The sequence below is a fragment of the Bos mutus genome, chromosome 16, assembly GCF_027580195.1.
Source record: "Bos mutus isolate GX-2022 chromosome 16, NWIPB_WYAK_1.1, whole genome shotgun sequence".
NCBI classification, from domain to species: domain Eukaryota; kingdom Metazoa; phylum Chordata; class Mammalia; order Artiodactyla; family Bovidae; genus Bos; species Bos mutus.
Window position 1 is genome coordinate 38,808,048 of NC_091632.1, and position 24,121 is coordinate 38,832,168.

Genomic DNA, 24,121 nt, shown 5'->3' on the forward strand with positions numbered 1-24,121 from the left:
CTGCCTCCCATCCTTCTCAGTCACAGAGCAGAAAGGGACCTAAAAGTCAGCTATGGCGAGGGCCACCCTGCAGGGTAAGAGTGGCAAGCTTGGGGTCAGAGAGCAAAGCCAGCCCTTCCTGCCAATGGGGGCGTCTCTCTGGGTTTCAGGGAACCCCTTAACCTTGTTCCAGAAGAGCTTGTTCCCATCTTCATCCTGATCCCCTTAGTGTGGGAAAGGAGGCTGGGGTAAAGCAGAGGATCTTCATTCATTCATTCCTTAGTTCATTCACTCATCCATTCATTCATCCATCCATCCATTCATTCATTCCTTAGTTCATTCATTCATTCACTCTAAAAGTGTTTATTGAGCATCAGCTGCAAGCTAAGTACCGTGCAGAGTGCTGGAGCATCTCAGGTCTCTGAGACTGCAGGGCTCTTTCCTCACTTCACCTGGGTCATTGCCATCCAGAAAGAGTGGCCCTCTCTCTTCCAGATCTCTGGTGATTTGACTTCCTATGCCAAAACCCAGTGGCAGCCTTGTTTTCTTGGGTGAGAACCGCCACGGGACAGAACTGGCCAGGCCGACTGCCTGCACACTCAGCCGCCCACCCGGCTGCAGTGCATGCCTCTTCCAGTCCCGGCTGAGCGGCTGTCAGCCTGGAGAACCGGTGCCGGCCTCCCAGGGATCGGCCAGGGCAGTCGGGCGGCTTGTGCATCCGCTTCATTAATAATGAATCGCCGGACGCCTACCGCACCTCCCGCACCTCTCGCCAGTCACCTCGTTGACTTGGTGGGAGTCTCAACAGCCACGGTGCACAGAGCCAGGCTCCCTCTGAGACACCCGGGGAAGCCTGAAGAAGCAGCTGCTCCCCGAACCCCCAGGCTGCCACCCTGATGGGAGGCACGCTCCCTCCCCCTCCTGCTGTCAGAGGACGGCAGTGTCGCTCATTGGTCGAGAGTTACTGGCAGCCCAGCCCTGCCAGACACAGCTGGGCTGGGGGCTCAGGCAGAGCCAGACCAGGGTGGGGCAGAGGATGGACCTGCAGAGAAGGGAGAGAAAATGGCATCACCCCCCACCCCTGGATTTCTGAGTTCTATCTGATCAGATCTTTTCTAGCACATTTCTGGAAATTTGACTCCCTTCTGTCTGAGACCACATGGGCTTTTTCTACATCATTGCCTTTGGAAATCTTCACTCCTGGCAGCTCCCTCAGCTTCTGGGATAAAGTCTTGTCCCAGGCGGAGCGGGGCTTCCAGGGGCAGATGACCTTGGAGCCCGGAAGGAGAGGGGACGTGGTCAGGAGCTGAGTGCCGGCGACATGCAGGTGTCCTTCGTATGCTCAGAGCACGGCCTCAAGGGCCGGGGCCCCGAGGACCGGCTGGGCCGGCCAGCGGCCAGCAGCCCCAGCCTGGGCACCCGAGGCCGCTTCCGTGCAGTGGCCATGGTGGCCCGGAGTCTGGGACAACTGTCGGTGCAGAGCCTCCCGAGCACAGGCGACGCCAGCGTGAAGCAGCCCGGGATGAAGTATAGGTACGCAGTGCGCGGGCCTGTGTGGAGCAGGGGTGCCCTCCCCACGGTGTCTGGGGTTGGGGGGGCTTGGCAGAATGTGGGGGGAGAAATAAAATCGAAGTCAGGGTCAGGCCCCAGTCTCATCGGTGGTGGGGGATGATGATGCCTCTTCTCTCCTTCTGCCTGTTTGTTTCCCTTCCTGGGGGCAGGGGATGGAGTTTGTCACTAGAGCTGAGCCCCTCCATGTCAGATGCTGTGTGATACTTCCTCTTCCTGGTAGCCCCAGGACAATGACCACAGGTGCCCTGCCCTCCCCCTGGGCACACAAGCCCTCAGGAATGCCCACTGAGTGGTCTGATGTCTTTGCAGCTAAGCCACCTTGACAAACCTCAGTTTAAGAGTCGGGGATATAGGGTGAACCACGTGGTAGAGTTAACCTTCCCCCACTCCTTGACCTGAGCCGAACCCCAGACCCAGGTTCCTCTACAGCAGATTCAGGCTCTGCAGAGCACAGGCAGCGGCTGGAGTTCTCTGCTAAGGGCTCGGGCCTGGCTTCTGTGTGTCCCTCTGCTTGGGCCCAGCCCCCCACGTGCTCTGGGTGCACTCGCCCTCACTCTGTTGGTAGAGAGCATGCAAAGGGCCAGTGTCGGCAGCGGGGGGGGGCCTTCCTGACATTCTTTGCATCCCGTCTTGCCCTACCCAGGGTCTTGCTCAGATGCCCAGTGGGATGCACCCAGATGCAAAAGGAGGGCTGGGTCTGAACCCTGGACCCCTGCATCACCCGGCTAGAGGTCTGGCCTTCCTTTAATTTTTTAATTAATTTTTGTTGAAGGATAGTTGCTTTACAATGCTATATTGGTTTCTTCTGTTTACAGCAAGGCGAATCAAGTTTATATATACATATGTCCCCTCCTTTTTGGATTTACTTCCAATTTAGGTCACCGCAGCACCTTAAATAGAGTTCTCTGAGCTATACATTCCGTTCTCCTTAGTTATCTATTTTATACGTGGTATCAATAGTGTATATATGTCAATCCCAATCTCCCACTTCCTCTACCCGTCTTTCTCCCTTGGCACCCATATGTTTGTTCTCCACATCTGTGTCTCTGTTTCTGCTTTGCAAATAACAGTGGAATATTATTCAGCCATAAAAACAAATGAAACTGGGTCATTTGTAGAGACATGGATGGACCTAGAGAGTGTCACACAGAGTGAAGTGAGTCAGGAAGACAAAAACAAACATCATGTATTAGTGCATGTGCAATCTGGCCGTTCTTACTCATGAGTTTCTCTGTACTTAGAGCCTTGAGCACTTTGAGAATGATGTTCCAGGGAGAGGGTAGTTCTTACCACAAATCATCTTCAGGAACCAGAAAAGCTAAGTTAGGTCCCTGGCTCCCAACTCTGCTCTCTGAGACTCAAATCACACAGGCCACCAACCTCAGAAAAAGCTGCAGAAGAATCTGGTTGTATTTGAGGAGAATGGGTTTCTAGCTGATATTGGTTGGTACCAACTTGGAAAGTATTGAAAGAATGGATCCTAAGAAATGAGCTGTGTGGCTTAAACCTCTAGCTTAAACCTTAAACCAGTGCCCAGAAGATGGACCTCATGTGAAGGACCCGTGTCATAAGTCCCAGGCCCCTCGAGATGAATTCTGAGATAACAAGGCCTTTTGCATCTCCACCTGTAACCCTCCTGCCCTGGATCTTTGGGGACATTTGACATGCTTTTATGGGTCTCTGGGGTACAGAGCTTTTGTTCCCATCCTCTCAATTCAGTAAGGGCAATTTCTTTTCTAGAAACTCTGGTGGTTTATCTTTTATTAAGTGGGAACCAAAAACTAAGAGTAAACAGAATCTGTTTTTTAGTTTAGATACATGTTACCTGCCGAGACTTTTAAGTCAATCCTAAGATCAAAAGAGTGAGACCATTTCTAAAAGTATGAAGGAGAATGTACACAGGAAATGTGGCTATTGACAGGATTTCCCTGCCAAGATCTTAAGATCCATTGAAGATTGGACATCAAAGAGCCTGAATGCTTAAGAATCCTGTGTGCACCTATGTGTGTACATCCGTGTGTGTGTGTGTGTGTGTATCTATGTGTGCACCTATGTGTGCATCTGTTTATGTGCATCTGTGTGTGTGGATCTTTGTGTGTACATCTCTGTATGTGCACCAGTGTGTGTGGATCTGTGTGTGTGTGCACTTGTGTGTACATCTGTGTATGTGCATCTGTGTATTTGCACCGGTGTGTATGGATCTGTGTGTACATTGGTGTGTGTGCATCTATGTGTGCATCTGTATGTGTGCACCTGTGTGTGCCTCTGTGTGTGCACTTGAGTGTGCACCTGTGTGTATCGATCTGTGTGTGTGCATCTGTGTGTGGATCTCTGTATATCTACAGCTGTGTATGCATTTCTGTGTGTGTGTACCAGTGTGTGTGTACCTGTGTGTATGTGTATCTGTGTGTATGCATGCCTGTGTATGTGTGTGTGTGACATGCTGGAAGCACTGAAGGTGAGACAGGCAGCATAGGGAGGTGCTCGCTGGGCCAGAGGGTTCAGAATCTGAGACCCCAGCCCCAGCTTTCCATCCTGGGGGACCCCACCTGTCCTTACAGGTGGCAGGGCCTGGGAAGCTTGCCCTGGCGGTAAGAGGGAGAAGGTGGGCTCATTTCCCTGTAGGTGTGCAGTCTCAGAGCTGAAATGGAAGTCAGAACCCAAACCACCGGACAACTCTGCTGAGTATGGGGTCCCTGCCTGATGGGGTTGTTCCATGATGACTCTCCCAGGATCACAGCCAGGGTACATGCAGGTGGGAGCTACAGGGGGCCTGATCCAGGACCACCCGCTACTGACCACCTCCTTAAGGAGCTGGCCCTTCACAGTGGCACTGAGGGTGATGTGGCCTGTACCACCAGGGTGCCACAGTCTTGCCAAAGGGCCCCTTTGGCACTGAGCAATAGAGGTGCTCAGTGTGGAGGAGGGGAGACACCAAGACCTGTGAGTAAAAAGAGGGTCCTGCATTGGATCCTGAGGGTCTGGCCCCAAGGCCTGGGCTTCTCAGCCCCACCTCACACCAACAAACACCCCCAGGACCTGTGGCTGCCAGATGCAATCTGATGGCAAAGGTCTGGTAGCCCAGATCCGTCGTAGGGAGCCTGGAGTCTGGGGGCGGGCAGAGCTGTAAACAGATAATACCCCACAGGGTGATAGCCGACAGGAAACCCCAGCATCCCTGCCCATCAAACCATCTCCAAGGCCAAGTTGCTTTCCATCACCTGACCACATTTTTGTCCTCCTCCCAGATGGCTGAAGTTAAAGGCCCTGAACAGCTATTTTTAAAGGATGTGTAATTGCCTAGAATGTGAAATGCAGTGTTCAAGGGTGCGGCCCATTGGGGTGGGAGAGGGGGGGTGCTCCATGATAAACATCACTGTTTTCCTCCAGCAAAGTTTAAATCCCTGAGTCCTCATTAGCCATTTTTCCAGACCACAGGAGGGACAGGAGACAAATTAATAAAGACTAACATTATCGGGGTTTAGGGATTTAGCCAACTATTTTATCACTGTGGCGAGTTTTAATTAGGGGAAGAAAACCTGTAGGAAATGATTTCCCCATGTAGAAAGTTTTGAGTGGCAGCGTGTCTCCAGCCCAGGTCCACACGAGGCTGTGCTGTTAGGCTGCCCCCACCCTCACCAAGCTGCCATATTTATAAAACTTCCAGCCCGGAGATACCCTGTCCTTTCTCATTCCTCCTCCAGAGGCCTGGCAGCGGATGGCAGAACTAATACCATCATTTTAACAGGGAAACAAGTTGAGCGGGGTAATTGCAGCATGGCGCCGTGTCCTAGTTTTGCTAAATTATTCCTGTGGGCGGTGGGTGGAGCCACAGCTGCATCACCAAGCACTCGGAGGAAACTCGGAGCCCCTTCTGATGGGCAAGGGCGGTGGCCTCTCTTCAGCCACAGACACAGGTGGGCTCAGCCTGCTGTCCTGGGTCCTCACCTGTCTGCTGCTAAAGCCACCCAGCCCCTGAACAAGCTGTAAGTGCCAGCACTTGGTTGCACGCTGATGAAGGGCAGTTGCGGGAGGACAGGCCTAAAACTTCACCTTCTGCAGAGCCTGGCCGGGAAATCGCTCCTCCACTATCATGCCTGGGGGTGGTTCTAGAGAGGCGGGATGCTCAGTCTCCCTCCCAGCACCTGGATTTATCCAGACCAGGTGCCCAAGTCTTCAAACACCCAGGCATCACAAACAAGGTTCTAAAGGTTTTCATGACTGTGCTCATTTCCAGGGGAGGGGCTTCTCAAAGGGGTTTATGACCCAAAATGGTTAAGACCACTGATTAGAACTTTTAGTCCCTGATGCTTTGTTATCAGACCACTCCTAAGCAGCTTTCTAATTTCTCACCACAAGTATGTTTCTCACCACAAGTATCTCACACAAGTATGTGTGAGATAAACTAGCTAACCTACTAAAAAGAACTGGCCTGATGCAGGGTCTATAAGTGATGTCATTGTGCTTTTCTTTCTTTCTTTAATTCCTTTTTAATTCCTATTTCTTTATACATAACAAAACACAAGTTCACTTTCTACTTAGCAAGCAACATCAATTCAAGCATGATTTAAACTATATAAGAAAACGTTTAAAGAATGTGTTCGACTCATCAGCTCTTGAATTTCATGCATACTGTATTTCAGATCTCTCCTCTCAAGTCAGAAGCAAATCAAGAATATTCCAAGTATTTTTTCCTTGTTTTTGGAGATATAATTGACCCATAACATTGTATAAGTTTAAGTTACAATGTGATGACTTGATACATTTACCTGTTGCGATGTGATCACCACCATCGGTTTAGTTAACATCTGTCACCTCACAGAGTTATGAATCGCGCCTCTTTCTAAGTTCATAAACCAAGTGGCTCTGGGTTGGAATGTGCAAGCAATGCTGAGGGCATTAGTAGATTATTTCATTGATTTATAGGGTAAAAAAAAAAGGTGCGGGGAAACTTGAGTTCCCTTTTTAACATGGTAACATTTAAAGCCTATTAGATTTATACATTGTTTCTCGAATAAGGAAAAGGCTGCGGTCCACCCCCTCCCACCCCACCCTACCCCAGTTCTGTGCTCTCTTGAAAATGAGACTCCTGCAGAGTCAGTGTTCTGCGTCCCTTTGCCCAGGCACATGTTATCCCATTTCATCCTCACAGCAATCCCCTGAGAGAAGCAGCATCGCAAGCCCATTCTGTAGATGAGCTCACTGAGGCTTCAGGTGGTTACATGATACACGCAGGGGCAAGCATACAGCCAGGAAGGTCGAAGCAGGGCTTGATTTACAGCTTCTGAGCCTCTGCCTGTAGCCACTGCCGATCCACTCCCCTCCCTGGAAAAGAAAACAGCTGCTATTATGTCCTCATTTAGGAAAACTACCAGCATATCCTGTAGGAACAGTGGGCCAGTGGCTGGGCTGATTTTAATGGAAACGTAACGAGAAAGCTGGACAATTTAGAACTACTAATATTTGGTGACAAACTGTTATCAAACTGCTTACAAGTTTATTCTATCCACCCCCGATCAACAACCAGCTGTGATGTGGGCAGGGTCCAGGGATCTTGTAACTGGGGAAACTGAGGCTGCAGAAGGTCAGAGAGGGGAGGGTCAGGCTAGCCCCATACCTGCTTCCCAGGGGACCACCCACGTGGGGTAGAAAAACAGGACACAGCACCCACTGAAGTTAGAAACATCCAAGGGCCCTGGGAAAGGAGGCTGGGGTCCACCCTGTGCATCTCTCACAGCTCTCTCGCTTCCCACCCGTGGGGTATCACAGCTCGGGCTGGTCCCAGGACCGAGATGTCTCAGGAGGGAGGTGGACTCGCACCCTGCCACTTGTCAACCTCACCATCTGGCGACTTCCATAAAGGGCTGGAATGAGGGCCACCACTGGGGTGGGGAGCGTGTTCTCAAAGTCTGGGTGGAATCCAACTTCCTCCCCAGGGTGCTCTTCTGTAAAACAGAATATCAGAAAAAGGGGATTGCCTGCTGCCCTGAGCTTTTGGGGAATCGGTGACAGGGCCACCCTGCCCGCTGCTGTCTGGCAGGCTCCAGCCCAGCCAGCCTTGGCAGGAGGGATGGGCCAGGCCGGACAGGAAGCCCAGGCCTCAGCAGGGCACTGCTGCCCTCCGTGACCCCCTGAGGGCATTAATGACAGCCTGCAGCTGGTCCCCATGGACCTGGGACAGACCCCATCTGGCAGGCACTAAGTAGGCCTGTGGTGGGGCCCCGGGCAGTCCGCGCAGCTATGGCCACTAATCCTGACCAGGACGTGTGCCGCCAGGAGTCAGTCTAGCTCTCGCCCTCCTCTGTGGCTCTGGCTGGGGGTCAGGCCTGCTGTGGGCATGGGTCCCCCTCAGTGGAGCTCTCATCTCCCCCCATTCCTCCTGCATAGAGACAGAGCCGGGGGCCACATGGCCCAAGGGATGTGGGACTAACTTGTCCTGTACTCCACAAAGAGGGGAAATGAAGATACACAAAACACAAACGTGACACTAAAGAAATGCAAAGAGAAGCTTCTTATGAGAGCGGGGCCGCAAGGCCTGAACCAGTCTTATTTCAGCCCATGAAACAACTCGGGGCCCGGCCCGTTCCATGTTTTCTCCCCACAGTGGCTTCGGGGCCCTGCGGTGGTCAGAGCATGGCCTGGCCCAGCAATATGGCCATGCCCTGGCATGTGGGGGACAGTTGGCCCTTTACCCCAGGGTGGGTGAGCAGCAGGCTTCTCTCCAAAGGACCCCTGGCCTTCAGAGCCTTAAATGACATGCATGGGGGGTTCGGGAGACTGGGCAGTGAAAACAATGGGTCCTGCCCTGAGCTGCTGAAAACTCACACCACGTTTGTCTTCCAGGAACCTGGGCAAGTCGGGCCTGCGGGTCTCCTGCCTGGGGCTCGGTGAGTGTGGGGGCCTCTTGGTGCCATGGTGACCACGGGAACAAGGGCGGTGGGAAGGCTGAAGGGCTCACCTCTGGGGGTGAGGGGAGGGAGCTGCATCCAGAGCCAGGATTGTGGGGGAAGGAGAGGCTTGGTTGCCATAGCAACCAGGAGGCCATGGGGGAGGGGCCTAGGACAGGAGGGGGACAGAGATCCAGCCTTCGTGAACACCAGGGCACTCTACACACACAGCCCCCTGCCCAGCAGCAGAGAACCAAGGAAGCCCCCTGTCCCTGAAGCCAGCACCTTCTTTCCTTACATAACAGGGTCCCTCATGAAGAGCAGTTGGATTTTGCCCTTTTTTTCCTTTTGCCAGATATGACCTCTGTTCCGAGAACATGCTGTCTCTCCACCTCACAAGGCACACGTACACCCACCCACCCACACACACATATACATACACATACACACCACCCAGCGAGCGTGAGGACACGGCTGTCAGACCAGCGCATCTTCAAAGAGACAGCCCTGGCCCCGCTGCCCACAGGGTGTCCCCGGAATAGGAGTTGCAGTGGCAAGAGCCCCAACAAACCCATCACAGCCCGCCAGCCAGCTGCCTGCTCTGGGCGCTTACTGTCCCCTTGGTTCCTTGACCCCAAGAGACAGAGACTTGCCCCAAAGGCCAGATGTCCACACATGCCCAGCACACGCTCTCACAGAGCAGCAAGGTGGCCCATGGCTGCCTTCTCCCCCCACCGCCATGTCCTGCTACCCGAGGTCTAAGCACCCTGGGGAGAACTAGCATCCCTGGGGGCATTCTCTGACTTCAGCCTGTGTCTCTCCTTCTAGGAACATGGGTGACCTTCGGAGGCCAGATCACTGACGAGGTGAGATGGGGCTCGCTCATTCCCCCAGGCCCCAGGGAGGGCCACCAGCACCCCGAGCACGTGGTAAAGTCTTCCAAATGTACCAGGTGGTCGGCGCTCAGGGCGGCCTCCATGGCTCCCTCCTTCTGTCTCTCCAGGGTGCCCTGGGGGACAGCAGAAAGGGTGAGCCAGGCAGTGGTGCTAACACCCAGCAGCTGGGTGCCTTGAGACTTCAGCAGATCCTTTAAAGTCCCAGAAACTCAGGTTTCTCATCCGTGTGACACCCGCCCCACAATTAGGAGAATTCCAAGAGAGCTCACTTTCCGAATCATCAAGCCCTAAGCGATCTCTGCTGCTGCTACAGAGGATGCCCACGTGGCTTTGAAACTTCAGTAAATGTCTGTCAAGAGCATTTAGAATGCAGATTGAGGGACTTCCCTGGTGGTCCAGTGGCTAAGACTCCCCGTTCCCAATGCAGAGGGCCTGGGTTCGATCCCTGGTCAGGAAACTAGAACCCACATGCCACAACTAAAGATCTTGCATGCTGCCATGAAGATCAAAGGTCTTGCGTGCTATAACTAAGACCCAGCAGAGCCAAATTAAAAAAAAATTAGAATGTAGATTTGCAAATTTGCTACAAACTGAAGACCAAGCAGATGAATGTTTGACTGAGCTGCTAACTGCGCATGCCCCAGAGCAGCTTTCGTAGGACACAATGCCACGGGATGGACCTGCTGGGGCTTCTCTCCCCACCCTGGGATGCAGCATGGCCAGTGTCTGTCCTGAAGAGGATGATGATTCCCAGGCTGGTATGCACTTCTGGGTAGGAAATGAGTATCTTGGAAGTGAGAACGATGGTATTTGCTCAGAGAGCTCAGAACCTCTGCATGAGATGCTATCTGCCTTCACATCCACCCTGCTTACTGTTGGGAAGGTTGCATTTAAAAAATGAATAGGTACTCAGTCATGTCCGACTCTCTGAGACCCCGTAGACTGTAGCCCACCAGTCTCCTCTGTCCGTGGGATTCTCCAGGCAGGAATACTGGAGTGGGTTGCCATGCCCTCCTCCAGGGGATCTTCCCAACCCAGGGATTGAACCCGTGTCTCTTGCGTCTCCTGCATTGGCAGGCGGGTTTTTTGCCACTGTGCCACCTGGGAAGCCCTTAAAAATATAAATTAGTTCACTTGAGACCTTTAGCTATGATTGCTTAGTTACTTTTCGAAGGGAAAGCTTGGCTTCTGTCACCATCTAGATGCATTTCATTTGCATTCTGGTTCCTTCTGTGACCGTAGCTGTTACAGAACTGTTGATATTCGCCCCTGCTCTGAGGCTCTAGGTCTGAGCTATCTCAGGGTAAAGTTGGCAGTCTTCAAGGTCCAGGCAATTGTTCCACTTCAGCCACCAGATTGGTTCCAAGTACTTAGAAGGTCGGAGCCCTGGAGTCCACGTGCTTTACCCTAAATAAATTGAGTCTGATTCCCCTGCCTCCCTTTTGATGTGGAAGAATTCTGTCAAGGATGTGGCTTCATTTCTGAATGGCATTATTAGCTACACTGTGTGTGATGTCCTTGTGGGAAAGATACAAAGAAGTGGTCGGATGGTAACCATCCAATTAGGTGACTTCTTCAGCAACAGATCCATCGCAGCCAAAGAGTATTGATTAATGATCCAATGACAGCCACAGCTGGCTCCGGCCTCCCCCGTGTCCCCATCAGGGACATAGTGACACATATGAAGACATTGGAAGTCATTTGCAAATGACACAAAGCTGGAAGGACGGTGGATACAACAGATGACAGATTCAGGGTTCTAAAAGGCCCTGACAGGTGAAAATGACTGAACAAAAGAGCAAGCAGAATTTTTGTATTAAATCCTACAGTTAGTGTCCCAAAAAATCAATACATCAAGACTAAGGGGCCCACCTTGCTGTGGTTCACATGAAGAATGCCTGGATTTTATTCTTCATCTGACTGCCTGGTCTGAGCCAGCGGGGTTAGTGCTGCAAGGAGACAAAGCAAAGACCATCTGGGCTGCAGAGAAACACACGTGCGGCCCCAGGCCCACTGGGCACTCCAGCTGCGTGAGCCCACCTGGAACACTGTGTCCCTTACTAAGTTCACGTCCAAAGGAAGGCATTCAGCGTGCTGTGGAACTCAGAAACAGAGTTCTGTTTTTAGAGTTACTTCCTGTGTACAAGACACTGTGCCCAGATGCCAGGGAGACCCAGAAATGAGGAACCAGTGGATTTACTGTGGCAGAGGGGTGTGTCCTGGCTGGACTTGGAAAATATTAGTAAGTGATGGCCCCAGGGAGTTGGTGATGGACAGGGAGGCCTGGCGTGCTGCGATTCATGGGGTCGCAAAGAGTCGGACACGACTGAGCGACTGATCTGATCTGATCTAATCTGATGGCCCCGGGGCCAAAGCTGGTCCCCAGCCTGATTTCTTTTTATTTTTTGTTTTTCCTTTCTTCTTAAATATATGAAACGTAAAATTTGCCATTTTAATCACTTTTCCTGTAGTTAAAATAAGCATAATGTAAAATGTGCCATGTTAACCATTTTTGAAGTATACATTTATTAAGTATACAGTTATCTTGAAGTAAACAGGTATTAACATCAACTTTGCCATGCAACCATCACCGTGTTCTATTTCCAGCATTTTTCATCACCCCAAGCAGAAACTCTGTGCCCAGTAAGCCAAAAGCCCCCAGTCCCTGGTCACCTCTTATCCACTCTCTACCTCTATGGATTCCACAGCCATTTTTGTAAATAAAGTTTTTTCGGCAGGCAGCCACGTCAGTTCATTTACGTATTGTCTGTGGCTGCTTTCAGGCTGTGAGGGCAGAGTGGAATAGTTGCCACAGAGACCATCTGGTCTGAAAAGCCTGAAATATTTACCCTCAGCCTCTTTACAGAAAAGGATTGCTGTCAGCCATCCTTTGGGGTCACAGCAGCATCTGCAAATATCTGTGGGTTGTTGTCCCAGGGAAGGGGACTTCCATGGGTCAGGCAGGGAGGCAGGAAGCACTTGGTGTTAGTAGACCTCACATCACATGGCAAAGTGCCAGAGCTGCCCTGGACAGAATCAGGTTTCCAAACTCTAGTTCAGTGCCCTTTCTGTGATCTTACACAGCTGTTCAGGTAGAAAATGCCCCCTCGGGCCCATGTTCCAAGCAGCCTGGGCAATAAAAATTTAATACAAATAGTGGCTGAGAACTTTACATTTATTATGGCTCTCAATCCTCTGTCAACTCAGAGAGGTGGGTGCTGTTATCCCATTCTGAAGAAGCAGAACCTCCAGACTGAGCAGGTGCCCAAGGTCACACCTGGAGAGCCATGCAAGGGGACCCCACCTGGGCTCCTTGCCTCAGAACCAGCAGCCCCTCCCAGATCTGGGGCAGGACGCTGTCCCCTAGAGGGGGTGATAGGGAGGTGGCCCACGTGTCTTCCAAAGTTCCTTCTGCCTCCAGCCTCTGAGACTCTGACATTGGAAATAACTGAAAGTCACAAAACAGAAACTCCATTACACAAAATAGGATGCACCCACAGAGAGAAAGTCTTTAGAAGCCATGTTTGATGACTGGCATGGAGACAGGACCATGATGAAACAGCACAGAAGACAGTAGAGACAGCTGTCTGTATGCCACAGTTGCAGTGTTGCAGGGAAAAACCATATGATTGTTGTTCAGTCGCTAAGTCATGTCTGACTCTTTGCAATCCCATGGACTGCGCACACCAGGCTTCCCTGTCCTTCACCATCTCCTAGGGTTTGCTAAAACTCATGTCCATTGAGTCAGTGATGCCATCCAACCATCTCCTCCTCTGTCACCCACTTCTCCTCCTCCCCTCAATCTTTCCCAGCATTGCGGTCTTTTCCAAGAGTTGGCTCTTCGCATCAGGTGGCCAAAGTATCGGAGCTTCAGCTTCAGCATCAGTCCTTCCAATGAATATTCAGGGTTGATTTCCTTTAAGATTGACTGGTTTAATCTCCTTGCAATCCAAGGGACTCTGAAGAGTCTTCTCCAATACCATAGGAAAGCATTTACTTAGAAAAATCTGGAAAAGAAATTGCACCAAAATCATAGCAGACCAAAAATCAGCCCTGATAATTCCCAGATTCCCCCATTCTCTTTCTGTTCACAGTCACCCAAAGGCACTGTTCTGGGTGTAATTAGGATTGTCTTCAGATCTTTCTTCCTCTGTCTGCTCATGCTGTCTGAGCACCTGCCCAAGGCCAGGTCCCTGCCCTTGGGCTGCTGTCTGTCTGGAGAGTGGGACAGATCACAGATCCTAAGCATATCCTTAAAAAAAAAAAAACATAAAACTGAATAATCAGAGTAATTTGGTTTTTAATTTTATTTATTTATGTATTTGTTTTTGGCTATGCTGACTCTTTGTTGCTGTGCATGCGGGCTTCTCATTGCAGTGGTTTATCTTGTTGTGGAGCATGGGCTCTAGAGTGTGCAGACTTCAGTAGTTGCAGCGTGCGGTCTCAGTAGTGGCAGCTCCCAGGCTGTATAGCACAGGCTTAGGTGCTCTGCAGCATGCGGTGTCTTCCTGGATCGGGGACTGAACCCTTGTCAGGGATCAAAGCCGTGTCTCCTGCACTGACAGTTGGATTCCTTACCACTGAGCCCCCAGGGAAACCTCGTAAGCATGTCTTAGTCCCGATAAGAATACATTAAATGAACGATGAAGAATGCATTCTTTTCCTGTGGCTGCTGTAAGAAATTAACCACTAACCACGTGGTTTAGAACAATAGACATTTATTCTCTCATGGTTTTGGAGGCCAAAACCCAAAATTGGTATCACTAGGCTGAAATTAAGGTCAGCAGGGCCACACTTCCAGTGGAGGCTTCAGGGGAAAATCCTTCCTGACTCTTGCAGTGTCTGGGGGCTGCCTGCAGTCCTCGGCTTATGGCCACACCACCCCAGCCTCTGCCTCTGTGGTCACATCCTCTTCTCCTGTCTTTGTCAAATCTCCTGCAACCTCCCTCTTATAAGGACAACTGTGGTTGCATTTAGGACTCACGTAGCTCATTCCGGTGCTTCCCAGGTAGCGCAGTGGTTTAAGAATCCACCTGCCAATACAGGAGATGCAAGAGACTCGAGTTCAATCCCTTGGTCGGGAAGATCCCCTGGAGAAGGAAGGAAATGGCAACCCACTCCAGTATTCTTGCCGGGAGAATCCCATGGACAGAGGAGCCTGGTGGTCTACAGTCCATGGGGTCACAAAAAGTCAGACGCGACTGAGCGACAGACACAACTGAACGACTAAGCACGCATAGTTCATTCAGGAGAATCTCCCTTAATTTAATCACATCTGTAAATGTAACATGAATGTTACCTAAGGTGACATTCACAGATTCTGGGACCTAATATCTTTAGGAGCCATTAGTGAGCTGACTACAAAGAACAGGAAAACAGAGAAAGGAGGACTGGGAGGCAGACATGAGAGAGTAAGCCACTTGATGACCCAGAGCATTCCAGCCCAGGGGACAGACAGGAAGAAAGGAGGAGAAACAGGAAGAGGAGGAGGAAGGGAGGGCTCCTGGAGAAAAGGAAGTTGTTTTGGAAATGTTACACTTGAGCCCCAGGAGGGAGAAGAGGAGCCAGTCTACTCTGGTGGGGGATGGGAATCCAGAAAACTCCCCCACCGAAGAGCCTTCCTACTCTGATGACAGCAGCTGACTGATGGGGGTAGCTTTGACCTGCTCAGCCTCTGAAACCTTTGGGATTCACTGCCAATATTTGAAACAGATTTTACACCCTCTCCCCAATATCAACACCCTCAGATAGGTAGATGACACCACCTTCCTGGCAGAAAGCAAAGAGGAACCAAAGAGCCGCTAGATGAAAGTGAAAGAGGAGAGTGAAAAAGCTGGCTTAAAGCTCAACATTCAGAAAACTAAGATCATGGCATCTGGTCTCATCACTTCATGGCAAATAGATGAAGAAACAATGGAAACAGTGGCAGATTTTCTTTTCTTGGGCTCCAAAATCACTGTGGATGGTGACTGCAGCCATGAAATTCAAAGACGCTTGCTCCTTGGAAGAAAAGCTATGACCAACCTAGACAGAATATTAAAAAGCAGAGATGTCAATTTGTCAACGAAGGTCCGTATTGTCAAAGCTATGGTTTTTCCAGTACTCATGTACAGATGTGAAAGTTGGACCATAAAGAAGGCTGAGTGCTTAAGAATTGATGCTTTCAAATGCTGGTGTTGGAGAAGACTCTTGAGAGTCCCTTGGATAGCATAGAATTCAAACCAGTCAATCCTAAAGGAAATCAACCCTGAATATTCACTGGAAGGACTGGGGCTGAAGCTGAAGCCCCAGTACTTTGGCTACCTGATGCGAAGAACTGGTTCATTGGAAAAGACCCTGATTCTGGGAAAGATTGAGGGAAGGAGGAGAAGGGGACAACAGAGGATGAGATGGTTGGATGGCATCACCGACTCAATGCACATGAGTTTGAGCAAACTCTAGGAGATAGTGATAGATTGGGACGCCAAAGAGTCTGCCATGACTTAGCAACTGAACACAACCCCAATATCCTGGATTTCTGGCTTCTCTTGAAAAATAAAGGGATTTGGTCGCACCAGTCACCTGCCCATAGGCAGCGATTGAGCCTCCCCTTCACCCCACTGACACCCACTGAGCACTGGCCTCCCTCTCTGTACCTTCCTGGCCAGTGGGGATTCTGTGTTTGGTATTATGAAAAGCTCCTAGAAGCCACAACTGGCTGGCTTTCTGTCCTACAGTTTTTGAGGGTTAAATAGGATTGGCCAAAAAAGTTCATTCAGGTTTCTCTATAGGATCTAGGGACTTCCCTGGTGGTCCAGTGGTTAAGACTCCATGCTTCCAATGCAAGGCGCATGGGTTTCATCCCTGGTCAGGGAACTAAGATCCCATATGCTGTGCAGCACAGCCAGGAACAAATGTTTTTAAAAAAAAATCTTATGGAAAAACTCAAATGAACTTTTTGGCCCACCCAGTATTACTCGCTGTACCCTGGGCTGGCCTGAGAGGGAATATTGGTCCTCTGAGTTGAGCTTCGAGAAATGGCTAGTGGAGGAGTTTGGATCCATGACCCCCGCTGAGAAGGATGTCTGCTGTGTCCAGAAAGCCAGAGAGTTCATTCTCCACTGCACCTTGGAGGGAGCTGTCAATTGCAGGCAGATTTCCTCGGCTCCTTGCCTGGAAAAGCACAGGCCAAGGCCAGAGAGTTATCTGAGGAAGACAGTTTCTCCATCTGCAAACAATCACTTCACCCCCTGCAGTTGCTGGGAAAAATTCGAGGGATTTGACCTCACAGAAACATTCTAGCTGTAGTTTGCATCTGGTCCCATCACTTCATGGCAAATAGATGGGGAAACAAAGGAAACAGTGACAGGCTTTATTTTCTTGGGTTCCAAAATCAGTGCAGATGGTGACTGCAGCCATGAAATTAAAAGACGCTTGCACCTTGAAGTAAAAGCTATGACCAGCCTAGACAGCATATTAAAAATCAGAGACATTACTTTGCTGACAAAGGTTGGTCTCGTCAAATGAAAGTCACTCAGTCATGTCCAACTCTTTGCAACCCCATGTTTTGTACAGTCCATGGAATTCTCCAGGCCAGAATATTGGAGTGGATAGCTGTTCCCTTCTCCAGGGGATCTTCCCAACCCAGGGATCGAACCCAGGTCTCCTGCATTGCAGGCAGATTCTTTACCAGCTGAGCCACCAGGGAAATCCAAGAATACTGGAGTGGGTAGCCTATCCCTTCTCCAGGGCATCTTCCTGACCCAGGAATCAAACCAGGGTCTCCTGCATTGCAGGAGGATTCTTTACCAGCTGAGCTACCAGGGCTATGGTTTTTCCAGTAGTCATGGTCATGTATGGATGTGAGAGTTGGACCATAAAGAAAGCTGAGCACCGAAGAACTGATGCTTTTGAACTGTGGTGTTGGAGAAGATTCTGAAGAGTCCCTTGGACTACAAAAAGATCAAACCAGTCAATCCTAAAGGAAATCAACCCTGAATATTCACTGGAAGGACTGATGCTGAAGCTGAAGCTCCAATACTTTGGCCACATGATGCAAAGAACTGACTCTTTAGGAAAGACCCTGATGCTGGGAAAGATTGAAGGTGGGAGGAGAAGGGAACAACAGAGGATGAGATGGTGGGATAGCATCACCGACTCAATGGACATGAGTTCGAGCAAGCTCCTGGAGTTGGTGATGACAGGTAAGCCTAGCATGCTGTAGTCCATGGGGTCACAAAGAGTCAGATGCGACTGAGCAACTAAACTGAACTGATCCTGCCAAGGATCGGTTTTTATCATGCCCCTGTTGTGGTCTGTGTTCGTTTCCCAGGACAGTCAGAACAAAGTCCCACAAACTGGGTGGTGTAAAACAACGGAAATTTCTTCAACAGTTCTGGAGGCCAGAAGTCCAAAGTCAAGGTGTCTGCAGGGCCGTGGTGCCTCCAACGCTCTGAAGGAATTCCATTCCTGTCCCCCAGATCTGCTGGAGGTTGGCCATTCTTGGCATTCCTTGAACTGTAGACCCTTTACCCTAACCTCTGCCTCCATCTTCACACGGCCTCTTCCCTGTGTGTCTGCATCTATTCATATAGACACCACTCATGTCGGATGTAGGACTCACTGTAATGCAGTGTGACCTCATCTGAACTGATCACATGTGCAAAAACCCCACTGGCAAACAAGGTCACATTCTGAGAGTCTATGTGGATGTGAATTTGGAGGACAGGGTTCAACTCAGTACAGGTGCTAAGCCCCGTGATGACCCAACAGGCAGGGTCCCTGCTCACAAGAAATTCACAGTCCATGGGATTTCCCAGGTGGTCCAGTAGTTAAGACTCCACACTTCCACTGCAGACAGCACTGGTTCAATTCCTGGTCAGGGAACTGAGATCTCATTTGTTGTGTGCTTACCACATTGTTTTAGTTGCGTCCAGCTCTTTGCAACCCTATGGACTGTAGCCCACCAAGCTCCTCTGTCCATGGGATTCTCCAAGCAAGAATACTGGAGTAGGTTGGCATGCCCTCCTCCAGGGGACCTTCCCTACCCAGGAATCGAACCTGCACCTCTTATATCTCCTGCATAGGCAGATGGTTTCTTTACTGCTAGTGCCACCTGGGAAGCCTACTGCTGCTGCTGCTGCTGCTGCTGCTAAGTCGCTTCAGTCGTGTCCAACTCTGTGCAACCCCATAGACGGCAGCCCACCAGGCTCCCCCGTCCCTGGGATTCTCCAGGCAAGAACACTGGAGTGGGTTCCCATTTCCTTCTCCAGTGCATGAAAGTGAAAAGTGAAAGTAAAGTCGCTCAGTTGTATCTGACTCTTAGCAACCCCATGGACTGCAGCCTACCAGGCTCCTCCGTCCATGGGATTTTCCAGTTAAGAGTACTGGAGTGGGGTGCCATTGCCTTCTCCGTGGGAAGCCTACTAGTAAAGCCGAAAAAAAAGAAAAAGATATTCACAGTCCAGAGGCTGTTTCTTTATTCATCCTGGCTTCTTTCTTCTCTGTGGGTCTATGGCTGAGCTGCTTCCACATTCGCCCTGCGGCAGGAGAGGACGTGGGAACACAGGGATAGGGCCTCGGCACTCAGAGGACCTCCCCAGACCTCAAGGTTGAGCTCTGAGCCTCCAGGCCCCACTCCGCCTGGGTTGGCAAGACAGTGCTGCCTGTGAGTAACCCAGATTTTCTCATTTCAGATGGCAGAGCAGCTAATGACCTTGGCCTACGACAATGGCATCAACCTCTTCGATACCGCAGAAGTCTACGCGGCGGGCAAGTACGTTCCTTTTCTCACGGGAAAAAGCAGTGCGGGCCAACCATGGCTTCCTGGGGAAGAGCCGGAGCCTCTGTTGCTCCCAGGACGTGCTCTTCGTTCCCAAGACAATTTGCACCTCCCATTCCCTGCGTGCTCTTCCAAACTCTAAACGGCTGGAGGAGGTGTGTTTTCATGGGGTCAGAATCACAGAGCACTCGGTGACTTGCCAAACTCACGTGTGTTCAAGCAGTGAGCTGACCGAAGCCCCTCTGGTGCCCAAGATGCCGCACTGGGCGAGAACGTGATTAAGCTGTAGTTCCGGCTCTCCTGCTGCGCCCGCGACCTGCAGCCAGCCCCGCATGCCTGGCACTCTCACATCTTAATGGTGCAATTAGGGCTGCAGGGAACACAGGGCCCCTCAGGAACCGGGGAGAGCGGGGTCTGCTGAGCCGAGCCCAGCGCTGTAGGAAGCGCTTCCCATCTTGGCAATGAACTTTCCTACTCAATTATGTAAAAGCGCTCTTCAGCCAAGGCCTCTGGCTTCAGTTTTAAAGACTGGCCTGTAATCAAATCATCCACTCTCCTGCATTGGGTTTCCAAAAGTCAGCTTTTGTTTGTGAAATCATTTGTTGGCTCGCTCTCCGTCCTCCCTCTGGCCCCCTGCTGCCTAGGGCGAGCCAAGTTCCCATCAGCTGAGCCACTCAGCCTGGCCTGCCGTGTGCCATGGCCTCGGGGCCAGCACCTGCCTCTTGGGCTCCAGGTTATTACCTGCAGCCCAGGATAGAGTCCAGAGGACCAAGAATCAGGACCCCAGCTCAGCCTTTGCTCAAGTCCTAGCCCAGGGTCCGAGGGTCTCATGTCCCCAAGGGCCTCTGCTGGGACCCCCTTCCTGAGTCTCCTCCAGTCCCCATCAGTGGCCCTCTGTCCCCTGTTGCTGCCACCCCCCAACCCCTCTGCACTGGCAACAGCTTTCAAGCAGAGTGAAACGCTTTCCAGACAGATGAGCTAAGCCGAAGGGTCAGAGGTGGAAAAGCCAGATGCAGATGCCAAGCCCAGAGGCGTCCCCCATCTCAAGCACCCCAGCTTGTTCCCTGGCCCTGCGCCTGCCTTGGCTTTGCTGCCCACGAGAGTGTGCGAGCAACAGCTCCCCACAGCCTCCCCCAGCTCCAGATGGCCCTGTGTCCAAGTCCCGCACACCCCCTTTCATGGCAGCCACACTCCTCGAGGCATTGTCTTCACTCCCCTCAGCCTAACTGGACACCCAGGGTGGCATCGCAGGCCAGCACACTGAGTCCCTCTTCTAACCAGAGTGCCAAGCGCCCATCTTACTGAGTCCCCCTGTTTCTCATGCTCTGGGCACTTCCCAGAGAGCTGCAGGATTTCTGCACCCCCGCTGGACAGAGGCCAGTCTTACGAAATTCGCGGCCAGCAGAATTCAAAGCTGAAAGCAACAGGCTTCAGTTGTCACTGCCTGCAGCTCCTATAGCCCCAGGACCTCTGCCTGCTGCCCATCTCCTTCCTTCTTTCCTAATCTTTTGTTCCACCAAGGAGAGACCCAGGAATGAAAGGAAGGAGGCTCGGGGCTGAGTGACTTTCTGTGCATCTTGACCATAAATGAAGAGCCTTCAGAATGGATGCTAAACAGCTTGCAAATTAGAGCCCATGATTTCTGAGTGGATGACTCAGGCACTGTTATAATTGGAATGGAGCACTGGGTATGGATCATTCTCCGTCTGTTGTTTTTTGCTCAGAAACATTTTGCCACGAGCAGAAAGTTCTTCAAAGTTAATCCAGTGCTGCAGTGCCAAACACGGCTGGAATGGTCAGCGCATGACCCTGGCTGACACGAGTTTGGTGCAGGGCCCAGAGTGACACCAAGCAGACCGGACAGCGGTCAGCATGGCATCCATCTCTCTATTGTTACAAAAGCAAGAAACAAGAGAGACACACACACCCACACTCAGTGCACACACTCATGGGTGCACACCCCCACACTCATGGACACACGCCCACACTCAACACACTCACACTCGTGGATGCACACACCCACACTTGTGGACACACCCACACTTGTGGACGCACACAAACACACTCGTGGACATGCACACACACTCATGGACACACACAAACACGAACACACTCTGCTGGAAAGTCAGCCCTGAGTACTTGTTGATTGTCTCTGCAAACAGAGAATGTGCTTGGTGAATAAGCTATGTTTTTTTAAAAAAAAAACACACACTTGTCTGGAAACTTCGCCATGTAATGTTGCCAAGCGTTTTCCCTGGTGAATTTCCGAGGGGCCAGGGAAGCAGCCGCTGCTGGTCTTTCCAAGCAGGACGTCGCTCCTCCCTTCTCTGTGGGAGCTGGAGCCACTGTGCTGGGACAGTGGCACATGGCCGTGGCCACCTCCATGGGGAGCAGCCCCCGCTGCTCCCAGGTGCTCTCCTCACTCTGGAATGAGCATCCCGGGCCAACGCAGACATTAGCAGCCCTGGGCCGGGTGGTGTTTTCACCCAGGGGACCCTGTGGCTGATGAGCAAGGTGGGGTGCGGCTTGAGGTTTCCGTTACCCAATAATGAAGTCCCCATGTCTCGGTCTTTTCTGCAGAGCTGAAGTGGTGTTAGGAAACATCATCAAGAAGAAGGGATGGAGGTAATTAATTCCTCTGCTCACATGCTCCAGCTCCAGGGCACATGCATGCACACACGCACAGGGAGAAGGTTGGAGAAGGCTACAGGAAGGGAAGAGGTCTGCTCTAGGGGCCCCGGGCAGGGTGGGCAGGATCCCACGGCTGTTTCTTCCTATTTGCCAGCAGAGTGCCGACTGTTGGCCTCATGGCCCTGTGCAGCCAGCCTGGCTTTCTAAGACCTGGTGGTCCCAGCATTGTTCTTGCTGGGAAGGGGAGAATGTCCCAGAATAGAGGCAGTCCCTGTGCTTCCTGCAAGGGGAGCCAGCGCTCACAGTATGGGTGGCCACCCCTAGGGAGCCAGGGCCTGAGCCGGGGGGTCAGGAGCCTCCGCCTGGCTTGACGCAGAGTTTCCCGCACACCTGGGGTCAGGCCAGGCTGAGCACTTGACTGCACTTTGGGGCCACTTGTGGCCTGTGTGTCTTCATTTTCAGCAAAGTCAGAAGCAGTTAGAAGGCTGGGCCTCCCCTACCTCCACCAAACCCCTCCATCCCCTCGCCTGGTGCACACACTCAGGTGTCCCCCACGCCCTCCTCTGGTACACACACTCAAGTGTCCCCTATCCCGTCCCCTGGTACACACACTCAGGTGTCCTCCACGCCCTCCCCTGGTGCACACACTCAGAGTCTCCACCAGCTCCTGGGGCCTGGATAACTGACACCCTCCTCTTGACCCAACCCAGGTTGTTTCTTCATGGCTCTAACTGATCCCCAAATAAATCCCAGGTCACTCTGTAAGTAAAACTACAGGTATGAGTGAGTCCCGATGGTGTCTCAGGTAAACACACGAGGAGATGCCTACCAGGTCATCCCACCTGCCTGAAGGTGATACTGGCAGCAGCCAGAGCCTCTGGCTTTGAGGAGCTGTTTCCTGAGCAGTAAACTGCCCCCCCCCGACCCTCATGGGAAGAAAACACAACCACAGGGGCATTGCTCCCCCATCCCTTGGGAATGGTCAAGGTCAAATGTGGATAGGAGGAGCCATCATCACCCCACCCACCTGTCCCTCCAAGACAAAGTAACAGATGTCAGCATTGCCTCTTGTGGATTTGCGGCGGGAGACCTGAATCCATTCCTTTCCCCCAGGCTTTCAGCCACCCAAGTCTGAGCTCCCAGGAGCATCACCTGCCTATCTCTCGGGTCAGCTCCACCCCAGCCTTTCCCCCAACCTGGTGGCACCCAGGATGCTCCCCAAGGCTGTCCCACACAGCTTTTCTGAAATGCTGCCTCAGCCAGTAGAAAACAGCCATATCGGGTGGTCCCTTATCTCACTCCATCCTCACCAGAGCCCTCCAAGCCCCAGCCAGTCCTGACACTTGACGTCCTCCGAGTCCCCACAGAGCGGCAGCCTTCTGTTCCCTGGACCCTGTCCCCTGCTCCCAAACGTGCCCCCTCCTCTAGGCTCCAGGCTCCAGTCACACTAGACTCCATCTCCACCTGGCCCCTCACTGCCCAGCCCTGGTTCCATGGTTAGTTAGCTGCATCCACATAGTTAATCATGTCTATAGGTTTTCTCCTGGCTCGATCCAGGCCCCCGGGCTAGGAACACCCCAAACACTGAGTGATAGAGAAGCACCCTGCTTCACACCCTGTGCTCCCGGGTGAGGGTTTAGGACTCCTGGGTAAGGGCTGAAGACAGTGGGGAGGGTCGGGGAGGGAAGACCCCAAGGGGTCGCACCCAGGAACAGCCCTCCTTCTCTTGTTCCACAGACGATCCAGCCTCGTCATCACCACCAAGATCTTCTGGGGAGGAAAGTAGGTACAGCCACAGGCAACCCCCTGGCGAGGGGCCAGGTCTGCAGAGACCCCTGTGGGTGGGCAGGGGGCAGTCATCCTGGAGGAACGGAGGCTGCCTGGGGTCCGTCCTGGACACGCCAGCCTCAGCACCTGGGCAGCACGCTTTCCTATCTCCTGGAGCAGGAAGCAGGGTACAGGGTGGTGTGTGTGTGGCCATCTTCCCTGGCTCGTGCCATCCCTGTTGAGGGACCCCAAGTTCCAGAAAAGCAGCTTTGGCTGAGTTGCCTTGTGCTCAATCCTTGCTTCCCTTTTATTTTTACTTTTGTGGTTTTGTTTGTTTGTGATTACCAAGGTAACATCCTAAAAATTCTGGAAAAAGCAGAAAATTCCTGAACTGTCCTGTTCACTCCACTTACTCTGGGCCACAGACCACCCTTGCTGTCTTCTGGGAATCTGGCCCCATAGTTTCTCCGGGGCTGGACAAAATAGGCTTCATAGGAATTAGAAATATGATTCATTTTAAGTTTTGAAAAATCCAAGTCAGAGAGAGGGCAAATTGAAAAGCAGACACCCCCGCCCCCCACTGAGCCCCACCGCATCCACGGCAGCCAGGATCGAGGGCAGCCCGGCTC

At 51.8% G+C, this 24,121-nt stretch overlaps 1 protein-coding gene across 5 annotated transcripts in view; it reads left to right on the top strand.

Moving 5' to 3' along the window:
* Nucleotides 1-24,121, top strand: part of KCNAB2 (potassium voltage-gated channel subfamily A regulatory beta subunit 2) — a 96,027-nt gene that overhangs the window by 58,289 nt on the left and 13,617 nt on the right. For all 5 annotated transcript variants that reach the window (XM_005892663.3, XM_005892664.3, XM_070385120.1 and 2 more), the window contains 5 exons: nucleotides 8,395-8,438; nucleotides 9,267-9,304; nucleotides 19,009-19,088; nucleotides 21,675-21,719; nucleotides 23,463-23,507. In XM_005892663.3, the coding sequence (XP_005892725.1) occupies nucleotides 8,395-8,438; nucleotides 9,267-9,304; nucleotides 19,009-19,088; nucleotides 21,675-21,719; nucleotides 23,463-23,507 (252 nt within the window). The remainder of the gene's footprint in view (nucleotides 1-8,394; nucleotides 8,439-9,266; nucleotides 9,305-19,008; nucleotides 19,089-21,674; nucleotides 21,720-23,462; nucleotides 23,508-24,121) is intronic.